The sequence below is a fragment of the Vulpes vulpes genome, chromosome 3, assembly GCF_048418805.1.
Source record: "Vulpes vulpes isolate BD-2025 chromosome 3, VulVul3, whole genome shotgun sequence".
Lineage (NCBI taxonomy): Eukaryota > Metazoa > Chordata > Mammalia > Carnivora > Canidae > Vulpes > Vulpes vulpes.
Window position 1 is genome coordinate 97526224 of NC_132782.1, and position 13056 is coordinate 97539279.

General features: G+C 43.4%; 1 protein-coding gene across 1 annotated transcript in view; it reads left to right on the forward strand.

Annotated features, from left to right (window-relative positions):
• USP31 (ubiquitin specific peptidase 31) overlaps window positions 1–13056 on the forward strand; it is a 72339-nt gene that overhangs the window by 49612 nt on the left and 9671 nt on the right. The window contains exons 12-15 of the mRNA XM_025983801.2: window positions 2854–2973; window positions 5270–5495; window positions 10680–10838; window positions 12308–12460. Of these exons, the coding sequence (XP_025839586.2) occupies window positions 2854–2973; window positions 5270–5495; window positions 10680–10838; window positions 12308–12460 (658 nt within the window). The remainder of the gene's footprint in view (window positions 1–2853; window positions 2974–5269; window positions 5496–10679; window positions 10839–12307; window positions 12461–13056) is intronic.

Genomic DNA, 13056 nt, shown 5'->3' on the forward strand with positions numbered 1-13056 from the left:
TAATTATAAAATAGTTAGTTGACTTTAAAACAGGTTGATGGCAGACTCTGTGTGGTACCTTGTCCTATTTGGGGCTTTTTTTTTTGGGGGGGGGGGTTGAGGAGGGGATGTTTGAGAATGTTACAAAGCTTAAAACTGAGCAGATCTACTAGATGACAATATTTGTATTCCACAAAACATCTCACTGATTTAGAAGGATGAGTTCAAGCTGGCAAGATATATTTTAGTAGGGATTCATTCATTCAGTAAATGTTCATTGAGTATATACTATGCGCTAGGTGCTACCCATGGTACTGCAGATATAACAGGGACCAAGCCAGGTAGTGTTTCTGCCTTTGGGCTGATTATAGTCTAGTGGGGATAAATAAGTAAATCAAGGAAGGAACCTACTGTGGTTGAGAAACAGGAGTGAGGCCAATGTGGCTGGAACACAGGGATAAGGGAGAGAGTTGTGACAGTCTGTCCTGGTCATAAAATAACCCTAGCATCTATAAGCAGTGCCTGGCACAGAGAAAGCATTCAGTAAGTACATATTAGAATGAATGAATTAATGAGTATTACTTGGGTAGTAGAGGTATGGAGGAGGGATTTAGAGAGTTAGGGATTTAGCCGCAGACCATAAGATGGTTAACTTTGAGTTTAGTTATCTGCAAGCTCAGTATTGATCTGCAGTGTCATGTGTCAGCCACTATCAGCTGCTGTCTTAAGGATGCTTTAAAACAGGTCCAGAATTCAGATGGTGATAGCACTGCTCTTTTCATTACCTAAGTGTTCATGGTTAAGAGACTGACAAACTGGGGCATGAGACAGTGGCTAGGGGATGGTGCATCTGGAAACCATAACATGCTGAATTGACAGAGGAGGCCTTAAGTGGAGATCTGACAGTTATTTTTAGTCACTTTAAGGACTGTCTGTGGATGAGGGATTGGACTTAATTCTATCTAAAAAGCAGAACTTAAGGATTGAAAATTACAGGGAGAATGAATTTGTCTTAATATGAGGAAGAACTCTGACAAACCTTCTGAAAACGAAATAGCTGTCTACTGAGACAGCCGCCTTTCGTTTGCTAGGCAGTTAGCTGGACCAGTGATGCTCCGAGTATGGTCTGCAGGTCTAGGAGCTCTTTGTAGCACCTTACAGTGTGATAATACAGAAATGAGAGATGTTTTAAAAACTGCTGTAGCTGTTAGACATTGTCAGGACATTCTCATTGTATCTTATAAAAGTATCTGTATGGGAAATTAAAACAAATAACAACCTGGCCCTTTACCACAAGCCCTGGGCTGCATGGCCACATATGGAGACTATAAATATGTCACCCAGAGGTGCAGCGTAACAGTGTAGGTAACAGTGTAGGTCCCTGCCAGTCTAAGTGTCTGAGTCATTTCCACCCACCCAAACTTGTTTTTCTCCCCATATTTCTTAAAACATGATTGGATCTCCCTGTATGAAAAAAAATCCCCTCAGTTCTGCTTCCCTTTCCAGTGAGCCATGCCTGCCTTTCTCCTCCTCCTTTCTGCCTCATTTCCCTTTAGGGGTTTCAGCTCCTTCCTTCCCACCATCTCACTTGCACTTCTGACACTACTCTGAAATTCTCGGTGGCCCCTGGTTTGCTCGCTTCTGTGGCCTTTGCTCCGTCTCCATTTGACCTCTCTAGGATCTTGCCATTGTCTCTCCTTGGTGTGCATAAAAGGGAATGCTTCCGGGATCCCTGGGTGGCGCAGTGGTTTGGCGCCTGCCTTTGGCTCAGGGCGCGATCCTGGAGACCCGGGATCGAGTCCCACGTCGGGCTCCCGGTGCATGGAGCCTGCTTCTCCCTCCGCCTGTGTCTCTGCCTCTCTCTCTCTCTCTCTGACTATCGTGAATGAATAAAAATTAAAAAAAAAAAAAAAGGGAATGCTTCTGGTTTGCCTGTTTTTCTGACTATGCATCCTTAGACTCTGGTGGTTTCTCAGCTTTAGTATTTCTTTTAGAAAGAGGCATTCCTCAAGATTCTGTTCTTGACTTCTGTCTGTTCCATCTCAGTGGGCATTGATTGTCATCCATACCATGGTTTCCTTACTTCATCATGTTCATCGTCCCAGATCTGATACCTCTTCTAAACTCCAGAGGAGATTTAAATCTCTCACCAGACATGCCTCATGGGCACCTTTAACTGAATATGTCCCCATCCTGAAGAGATGACATGTGGACCTGAAGCCTCAGGTTAATGTTCAGAAAGACCTTATTGATAGCAGGAGTAGGGAGGATTGATTGGAGTCGTTCAGTGCTTGGGAGAGAGAGATCAGTTAGGAGACTCGCAGAAGTCCAGGTAAGAGCCTGGGTGAGGACTTTGAGTGAAGGCCATGTTAGTGGGAATGGAGTAGAGGAGACAGGTGTGAGACATGGCAGAGACAATTACTTTGGGTAGATGTGGGGCAGGAGGAAGAGGGAAGGGTTTGAGGGTTTGCAATAACCGCCCTCTGCCCCTGCCGCTGGTGCTGCTTTTAGTGGGTGGGAGAGGTGGTTGCAGATGTAGGACATAGAAGAAGAAGAGGAAGAGGAAGTATATTGATGGAAAGGCAACAGGTTCAGTTCAGGAGTTTGTGGAATTTGAGGTTCTTCTGTAACATTGAACATCCTCTGTATAATATTGGCCTGTTAGTCATCCCTTTTTGAGGGAGAATTTATTCAGCTCTGGCCAAGTGCCTCTTGTGATTGTGTTTTTCCATTGACTCCCCCATCAAATGTGGTTTCCAGAGAGATTCTGAGTTGTACCATGCCCTGAGCAAGAAATGAGTGCCGCGGTCTCCTATAAAAAGTCTTGCCTTAAGTGGAGCTTAACGGAAGTCATTTCATGCTCCTTGTTTTCAGCTTGCCCCAGATGATGCCTGGCGTTGCCCACACTGTAAGCAGCTGCAGCAGGGGAGCATTACGTTAAGCCTCTGGACTCTGCCTGATGTGCTTATTATACATCTAAAGAGATTTCGACAGGTAGGTAAACCCTCTGTCATGGCGAGAAAAGCTGTGACCAAGTTTCTTACGCCCCTACCAGTGGACTGCATAGGGATTCTTTGGCTGTCCCTCTTTGGTCTGGTGGTCCTGTTCATGTTGTTACAGACACATCTGTCTCAGTGTTTGGAGACATGTTTTGTTCTTACCCAGAACAAAATGTGAACATTCTGTGACCTTTTAAATTCTAAACATTTTAGTTCATCCTGCAGATATTTTACTGTGTTCTTGAGGACTTGCTTTAGATTTATAAATGTTGTGTTTTAGATTTACAAATGTTATGCTTTAAATTTTGTTAAGTGTACTTTGGGATTTAAAAAAACAAGCATACAAACGTAGAGTTCCTTTCTGGGGGTGGGTAGAATTCTCTTTGTACCTAAAGTAATAAAGGGTGTCATCCTGCTCCCCGGGAGCTGTCATGTAGTTGGGAAGATGAGTCATAAATGTATACAAAGAAAATCTGCTTTGAGTTGTATTACTCTTGAGTCAGTTTTTCCCAAAAAGGCTGTCTATTCCCTAGAGTTAGGATTGTCCTGGGCAGGCCCCATTGTAAGAGAGGTAAATAGGAGGTAAATGTTTAAGAAGTCTGAGGCCTGGCTTTTAGGTTTGTATCTGAAAGATTAGGATTGGGCATATCCCAGGTGAGTTGGACGCAGGGCCATGTACACAGTGGCAGAGGGAGCGATGTGTGCAAGGAGATAGCATGTGCCAAAGACTGAGCAGGCCAGTTTGGCTAGACTTCTGGAGGGTGGGGAAGGTGTGAGTTAAGGTAGAAGGGCTGCTTAGGGACTGGCTGTCCAAGCAGAACCTTTTGGGCAGAGTGGGATTCTGGTAAAGGATTACAAGCAGAGAAGCAACATGACCAAATTTTTTATTTGAAGAGACCATTCTGGCTGCTGTATGGAAAATGTGAGGCTGCACAAATGAAGCTAGGGAGATCTGAAGGCAGCCATGGCAACCATCCAGGGGAGGATGCTGATGGCTTGTATGAAGCTGTGGCAGTAGATAAGACCCGAATAGATTGAGCGATGTTTAGGACTTGCTGATGAAGTAGAGGTATCTGGGATGACACGCCCAGGATCCCTAGGGCTGGGCTTTCACTCAAAGGTTTGGGGGTCTGGCTTCTATAATGGTAGAGTATCCCAACTGCATGCATCCCTTGGGATCTGCAGGTAGAGAGCTGGTGAGGTTCAGAGCCCTGCCTCCAGCCTTCTCTGGCCCCTTCGACACACGCACACTAATTTCCTTTGCTTTCTGTTTTTTTCGAAGGAAGCATCACTTTTGACTTCTCTCTTGTCCCTCCCCTATAGCCAATTACCTCTTCAGTTCAGTTGTGCCTCTGCAGTGCCTCCTGAGTGTGCCCCCTTCTCCCCATTCTTGCTGCCAGTCTGCCACTTCAGATTTGTGATACTTTCCAGCTGGTTGCAGTTGCATTGTCTTCTACTTGATTTCTTAACCTAAGCTGCTCCTCCCTTAGTGTCATGCCCTGCACACTGCTTACACAGCCCTAATGACGTCCCCTCCCTCAAGCCTCAGCACTTGACTGCAAAGTAAGGTCCAGATTCTTTAGTCTGACCTTCATGACAGTCCAGGGCTCATCCTGCCTTTCTTTTAAAAACATTTTCCTTCTTTTAATAGATTCACAGCTCTTGAGGTGGGTGTTTATCCATGCCTGGTTAATTTCTTAAAGCTTCCGCAGACACAGGAAGCATTCAGAAGACAGCTATTGAGCTGACGGATTTCAGAGGATTTCCCGGTGGCCTTAATGGAAAATACAGATTACCTAAGATTATCAGCTAAATAAATATATTAAGTCAGTTTAAGCATTAATATGCTTGTTGGAAGAGATGGAGAGGAAAGGAGTGCAGTGCTTATCCAGTGGCTACTTTATGCCAGCAGTGTGCTTCATCTCTCACATACATGATTACTCCATTACTTTTCATGCCTCTGTGGCAGAGAGGTATTAGGATGAACTGCCTGATACTGACGATTTCGTATGTCAAAAACCTAAAACTCCTCTATCAGATAAGGAGACTCAAAGAAGTTCATCACCCCTTACATGTAGGTCATTGCTTGTTCTATTATTAGTGCTGTTACAACCTGTTCCTCCAGATAGTTAAAGCTTTTAATGTGTTTCCCTATTTTGTATGTATCTTGGGAAACCTCAGATCAGTAACTAAAACCACTCTTGCTGATAGGGTCCACATTCCACACACAACTGATCTGCCATCCACTTGCATGAAAATATCATCAGAACTTGTTTTTCTTCTTGCAACAGGAAGGAGACAGGCGTATGAAACTTCAGAACATGGTCAAGTTCCCCTTGACTGGCCTGGACATGACACCTCATGTGGTTAAGAGAAGTCAGAGCAGCTGGAGCTTGCCATCCCATTGGTCTCCGTGGAGACGGCCCTATGGACTCGGGAGGGACCCTGAGGACTACGTCTATGACCTGTATGCTGTGTGCAATCATCATGGCACCATGCAAGGGGGGCACTACACAGGTCTGCAGTGCGAGGGGCCGGGTGTCTATGCTGACCCTTCCTTCACACATGTTTTGCTTGTGACAGGGTTACTTTTGCTTTAGAATCTCCCTTTCTCTTCTAGTAGGCACTGTGCCAACTTTGAGAGCAGTTCTCATCCTCAGGATCTCTGTCCACGAACAAAAAATGAAAATTCTTCCTTCTTTTCTTGAGTTGGATCATCCAGTAGCTGTCTGAACTGACTGAGGAGGGGTGCATGCAGACAGCACTGTCTGGGCCATTGAGGGCTCACTTTGGTTACCTCCCCTGCACTCCACTCTTGAGGTTTCACTCTACCTCCTTGAAATTCCAGCTTCTCCCTTGAGTGATTATATGAACTAGTTTTATACTGTCTTTAAAGTGACTTCAAAGAGTTTTCTCTTTGTTTTAGGGCTAAATTTATTTTTCATTTTTAAAAGTTATTATGTTCATTATCTAAAATTTGTAGACAAGAGAGAGAACAGTACCATCATCCTTAGGCTCATCACTCAAAAATAATGATTGGTAACTTTTTAAAAAAAATTGTGATTAACAAACATACCAAAATTTACCATTTGAACCAGGTTTGAAGTGTGCAGTTCAGTGGCATTAAGTACGTTCATGTTGTTCTGAGGCCCTCACCACCATCCTTCTCCAGAATGTTATTCTTCTTCCCAAACTGAAACATTAAACAGCAACTTCCTTTTCTCCTCTTCTCCCCAATCTCCTGGTTACCACTAGTCTTCCTGTCTCTACGAATCTGATTATACCTGGAATCTTCTATAAGTGGAACCATATAGTATCTGTCCTTTTGTGTCTGGCTTAGTTCACATAGCATGTCTGTAAGATTCACCCATGTTCTAGCATGTGTCAGAATTCCTTTTTTTTAAGGCTGAATAATATACCATTGTATGTAGGTAACATTTCTTCTGGTGTTTTTTTTAGAAGTTTTGGCCATTAATTTACACAGTCATGATTGTACTGGTAGGTTCTGTTTAGGTGAACATTCATGGAACATGTCCTACTTAGCTTGCCCTGGGCTGTCAGAAGCACATCAGAAACAAATAGGCCTCAACCTCTGTCTTCCGGGAGTGTACTCAAGTAGGGGACCAGATAATATGTAAGATCGGTAACGTGTAATACATTCTGTGGTGGAAATGTGCTTGGGCAGTAGAGCAAGGGCCTGTGGGAGCCTGATCAGAGTGTATCGGAGGCACAGGAGAAGCCATGGGGATGGTAATCTGCTGTTTGCACTTCAGGACTGTATGGGCTGACAGGGAGATAGACAGTAAAAGTATCAGAATCAGAAGCGCAATGAAGTGCAAGTGCTCCATGCATTCCCTGTATCCCAGTCTTCATGCTTACCATTATAACAGAAGTATTTGGATGTTGGTGCTTAATTTTTATAAACACTGTTTTTCATGACCACAGAACATTCTGTTGGTGGAACTCTAGTTTTATATAGGTGTTCCCCATTGTTGAACATGTCTATTGTCTCTGGTGTTTAACTTTTTTTTTTTTTTTTAAGATTTTATTTATTTATTCATGAGAGACAGAAAGAGAGAGAGAAAGGGAGGGGGAGAGAAAGAGAGAGAGAGGCAGAGACACAGGCAGAGGGAGAAGCAGGCTTCATGCAGGGAGCTTGATGTGGGACTCTATCCCGGGTCTCTGGGATCATGCCCTGGGCTGAAGGCGGCGCTAAACCACTGAGCCACGTGGGCTACCCTGGTGTTTAACTGTAACACTGATGCATATCTTTTAGTTTATATTCCAGTTTTGTATTTCCTTGAGACTGAGTCTCAGAGCTGGAATTACTGGCTTAAGGACATGTGTGAACCTCAGGGGAGCAGGCAGGTGTGGGGACTCTTCCTTGGACATTTATGTGTGTGGGGGAGTCCACAGAGCACTGCTGTTAATTTGGCAATCTGTATGGGTGAGTGGCCAGGACTTGGATTTTTGCTTCCTTCAGACTCAACGCATTTCACATAGGTACTTCCAGGGACTTCCTTTCTTCCTGAACTCAGTGCTTCACGCAACAAGATTCAGGGTACCATTGACTCATAAAGGTCAGGGGAGGAGGAGGAGGTTGGGCTTCACCAGTTAGTATTTCAAATTCTGTGAGACACTTCCATTAGCAGCTAGCTCCAAAACCCCCACTCAGCAGGCTGAAGAAGCCTGTTGGGCTCCTGAACCCCTCCACCAATGACTGCATACAGTAATCTTTTATTCTTGAAACCTTGTAGTTCTTGCAGTACTTAGATGCTGTAGGCAACAGTTATTTGTGAGAGGAATTATACCAATTCCAAGTATTATCTCATAGTGGAATGGTTTGTTTTGCCTCTGCCTGCCCTGGGAAGCACACTCAGGGAGAAAAATGAGAGAAGTTGAAGTCCATAGAAGACAAAAGTTAAATGTTAATTAAACTTTTAGATACAGTTTACTTTATATTTTGGTTTAAATCAAATTTAAAATCTGATAAGACTTTATGTCTTGTAGATTTTGTGTTTATATTTTATGGGGCCCACTTGTATAATAAATGTCATGTATCTGATTGGATATTTGCCTTTGTGGCATTACCAGTCATGTCTTTTCTTGGATACTGAGTCATAGAATTATATACTCTTAGACTCTTCAGATGGAAAGGATTTAGAGATTATTTAATTTCACTGGGTAGCAGGTATAGTAGCACCTTTGCCTGGGTAGTGTTCACCTAGCTTCAGCTTTGGTAAAGAATGTGTCTTCCTTTGATATTGTTTCTTGGGAAAATAATGCACTTTCTAGCAAGAGAGTATTGAGAAAAATAGGACAGTACTGGATTCTAACCTATCATGTTACTCTTTGTATAGAATGGACTTGAGAAAATGCCAGAAAACCTACAGGTACTTTGGAGATAGCACAGTTTGGAGATAGGAGCATGGGCTAGAAGCTAGACACCTCATCCATGCTCTGTGACCTACAGCAGGTGACCTTATATGAACTTGGTGACTACACTGGTGATCTAGAAGTGCTTGGGCCTGCCATTCAGGACCTGTTATTCCCTAGGAAGAGCTTAGGCACTGTCTGAATTATTTCCCCTTTTCGATGCCTAGGCCATACCACTGCTTTTCTGATATATAAAAGTGTAGGGTTTTAGTTTAGACAACATTTTAAATGTCTTCACTTGTTGAATTAAAGATGAGTTTTTAAGTTTTCATTTGGAATTTTATTTTGCACTGGTTCAGGCTGTTAATCACATGGTTACGTGTTGTCTAACTTGTGGGTTTTTTTTTTTTTTTTTAATCTTTTTTAGGATTTTATTTATTTACTCATGAGAGGCACAGAGAGAGAGAGAGAGAGAGGCAGAGGCACAGGCAGAGAGAAGCAGGCTCCATGCTGGGAACCTGATGTGGGACTCAATCCCAGGTCTCCAGGATCACACCCTGGGCCTAAGGCAGTGCTAAACCACTGCACCACCCGGGCTGCCCTATGGCTAACTTGTGTACGGATTCTAGTTTAAACTTCTATGATGAAGAGCCTGCCTTTTTTTTTTTTTTAATTTCCAATTTTTAATGAATCAGTACCTTTGTAAAAATATCATAACAGTGTCAGATTGCTATAAAAGTTTTTAAATGCTTATCTCAGTTTGGGTGCTTATCTTGCTGTGGACCAGGACCAGTCTGCAAACCACCATTTAAATAACACTTGTCTAGAAAACATTTGAGAAGCTAGTGCCAGGAAGAAAAGCAAGTAGAATTATTTTGTAAAAACACTGTTAAACCATTAATGATTTACTGTGCTGCCTTAGTTGCCATGATGTGACTGAGAATAGACCACCCTGAAGAGGAATAGATTGATGCTAGTGCTGGGCTGCTCTGTCTCCTTCTTTTAGGCATGTCCCACTCCAGAATAGCAGCCACCTCACCAGCCGGGTCATTTCTATTTCACACCTGGCCTGACACCAACGACAAGTTGCTGTTTAATCAGCTGCCTCTATTGCTGCTTCTCTCCCCTTCTGGTCTTAGGGGTCCATAGCTGTACGTGATTTCCCTCCCCATGATCAAAAGATTCTTACTCTGCTCTTTTTGGGGACCTATCTGGTGTAGCCCTCCTTGCCTGGGTGCCTCTCAGAACCCTATATGTCCTGTCCCTGGAGTGTTCAGCTAAATATTCTAGTACTCATTTATTCTTACTCCAATAAATGGGTATTTTTAGAAAGTGTGATAAGAATTGTATCCCTCTGGATCAAGCTTATCACATCCTTTGAAGATCCCTTACAAGATCATGTGGTTTCCAGGAACACTGAGTTCTTGTCTGCTTTTGCTGGTACTTGAGTGGTCTTTCTTTCTCAGGGCTTAGAATTTGAACTGAAGAGAAACATGCATGCATTTATGAGCTCAAATGTTAGTTTGCCAGGGAACTTCCATGGATGCATTTTTTGTGCTACCCTTCAGGGAAGCAGGGTGAGGTAGTTTAAGTGTTAGCTCAGAGGCCAGATACACCTGAATTGAGCTGGGCCCTGCCCTTCACCAGCTGCTTGACTTTGGGGAAACTGGTTAATCTTTTTGAGCCTCTGTAAAATGGGAATAATAGTAGAGCAAATCTCATAGGATTAACTGAGAGGTTTGGCACATAATATATGCTAAACAAATAGTAGCTGCTTTTAGTATTAGTATCATCATTTCTAGTTCAATTTTCTATCTCTAATAAATGCTAAAATGTGACAACATTCTTAAATCAGGGTTTCCCAGCCTCAGCACTCTTGACAGCTTGGCTGGATAATTCTTGCCATGGGGACTGTCCTGCACATTGTAGAATGTTTAGCAGCATCCTTGATTACCCGCTCAATGCCAGTAGCACCCTACCCTCTAGTGTGACAGTCAAAAATGTCTCCATTCATTGCTAGATGTCCCTAGAGGGGCAAAATTGTCCCAGGTTGAGACCCACTGGTTTAAATAAATGAGTATATTGTGTTTTCTAAGATTAAATAGAATTTTGTCCATTTGGAATAGTTTAGAATTTCTCAAAAAATTTTGCCTGAGCATGATAGGCCATTTGGATTTTTTTTTTTTTTTACCACTTTATGCATTATTATGTACAACCTTAAAAAGCTCTTGAATTAATTATATAAGCCAAAGCACTGGTTTGGACAGAGTGGAGTGGCTGGTGTCCACCGTCCCTGGTCCTCATGACAGACTCTTTTTTTGGCAGCGTACTGTAAGAACTCTGTGGATGGCCTCTGGTACTGCTTCGATGACAGTGATGTGCAACAGCTATCAGAAGATGAGGTTTGCACACAGACAGCATACATCCTTTTCTACCAGAGGCGGACAGCTATTCCGTCATGGTCAGCCAATAGCTCAGTGGCAGGTAAGGCCAACTTCTTCTTTGGCAGTTTTTTCTAGAACAGAAGATTATAATTAATGGTCCAGAGAACTTCTCCACAAGGTCTCATTACTCTTTTGGGTTGATCAGATAAATTCTCATATTTGCATTTAATCTAGAAACCAAAATGATTGTAGTCAAGGAAATAGGAGTGGAATCCACAAACCAGCAGAGTTCCCATGGAAGCCGGTAGAGCCTGTCTCAAAATGAGGTTGCCATGTTTGCTTGTGGAATGAGTGAATGAAAAAAAGCAGTATAGCATGCTATTCTAAAAGCAAGAAGGAATGAAACTTGGCTTTGCCATGTTTTGGTTGGATCATCTGGGAGCACGGCCCATCCAAGCCACATATTTAATCATCTATAATGTTGGAGTACTAATAATACCTGCCTTATGGGGTCATTCTGTGCATCAGATTAGGTCAGTGTATGTTAGAGCCTTTTAGAAAAGGTATGGCACCATTAGAAATGTTTTTTTTTCCCCCTGTGAAGTCGGACTGTTTTGTTACAAGGGTTGAAGGCTATAGTCCTATTAGATGGGCTGGGTAGCTGGATGGGGTCTAGTCTCAATGTAGCCACAGACAGTCCAGACAAGGCGATGCATGCTTCTTAATGCAGAATTTAAGAGACTGTGGCTGAGGACAGGGATATGGTATTGTGGGATCACATTAGAGAGTATTTACCCTGGATCCCCTAGAAGCTTGTGAGGAGTGGGTTTGAAGCTACTGAAAAGGAAGCACTGCTGAAGCAGAGTGACCCCCTACTGGAGTCAAGCCCCACTCAGTATACCTGCCTTTCTATAGCCACTCACTCCGTTAAGAGAGTGGGCACTCCAGTGCTCTGTGCTTTCCCCCAGTGCTTTCCAGAGCCTGAGATATGCTTGGAAACTACACCCTCTTGAGGTCTACTTGAGTCGTGTTCTCCATTTCAAGAGCATTTTCTGTTGCTCCAGAATATATTTCAGGGCATCCCTGGAATGGACTTACAGGTTGGCAGATAGCCTGGGTGTGTGCATGTATTTTGTATATTAATATTGTGAAAATGACTTAATGATTCCACAAAGCAGTGAGACTAAGAAGATAACGGAGCACTGCTGCTTTTGTTTGCTCTGTGTCAGAATTTTTCCTGTGTGTGCTTAGAGCAGTGCCCGGCAGTAGGTGTTTAATAAATATTTGTATAACTAGTATGAATGATTCTGTTGTCATCACTTTAAGACTTGCACTTTGCATTATGAAGTGTCCATGCCTATACTTGGATTTTGTTACTATAAACATGTGTGAGAGTCTGCCCTCCTTTTCATCTGAATGGGATATTCAAGCAGGCACAGCGTGGGGTCTAGGAGTTAAACTGACATTGGCCACCTCCCAGCTTGGTAGCAGCACTTTCCTGAGGGTGTGTGCCAAGCAGCTGGCCCAGGATTCTGGCCTGACCTCAGTGCCCGCTTCCTTTTCCTACAGGCTCCACGAGTTCCTCCTTGTGTGAACATTGGGTGAGCCGACTCCCGGGGAGCAAGCAAGCCAGTGTGACCTCCGCAGCTTCCTCCAGACGCACCTCCCTGGCCTCATTGTCTGAGTCGGTGGAGATGGCCGGGGAGAGGAGTGAAGATGATGGTGGGTATGGGTTTTGTAACACATTTCCAAAATGGTGTCTCACAGACATGGCACAGGGTCCCTCGTACTTAGAAACTAAGCCCCAAGAAGACTGCGGGAGAAGGTAAAAGAGCTGCGTAGCTGTGCATTACAATCATAAGTGCCATTTTCTATATACGGGGTTATTCGCTTTTCCTCTGTGACCTCTAGGAAGACTTTCTCCTACTTCATTATTTTCCATTTCTAAGGTCTAGTGTGGAGGCTGGGGCTTTAACTCTGTGCAAAAATGTGTATACGTTTCTTTGAAAGTGCTTTTCAGAGTCACTAAAATCTGTAAGGGGACTCTGCAAGGTGGTGATTTGCTCAGGGCCACCTGGCAAGGAGGAGTCACTGTGTTGGCTCCACTCTCCTTTGGGGCTTCCTGACTCGTCTCTCCTTTCCACCGTGGTTTCCTTTAGAGGAATTTGTATCGTGTTCTTTTGAGTACAGAAGCACCTAGAAAAAAAACTCTTGCCTCTGCATAAAGATAGTTTTTAAGAATTCTGAAGATTGTCACATGGCAAAAACTTGGGAAATACGGTACAAATAGAACTGTGTTTTTGTTGTGTTTTTTACCT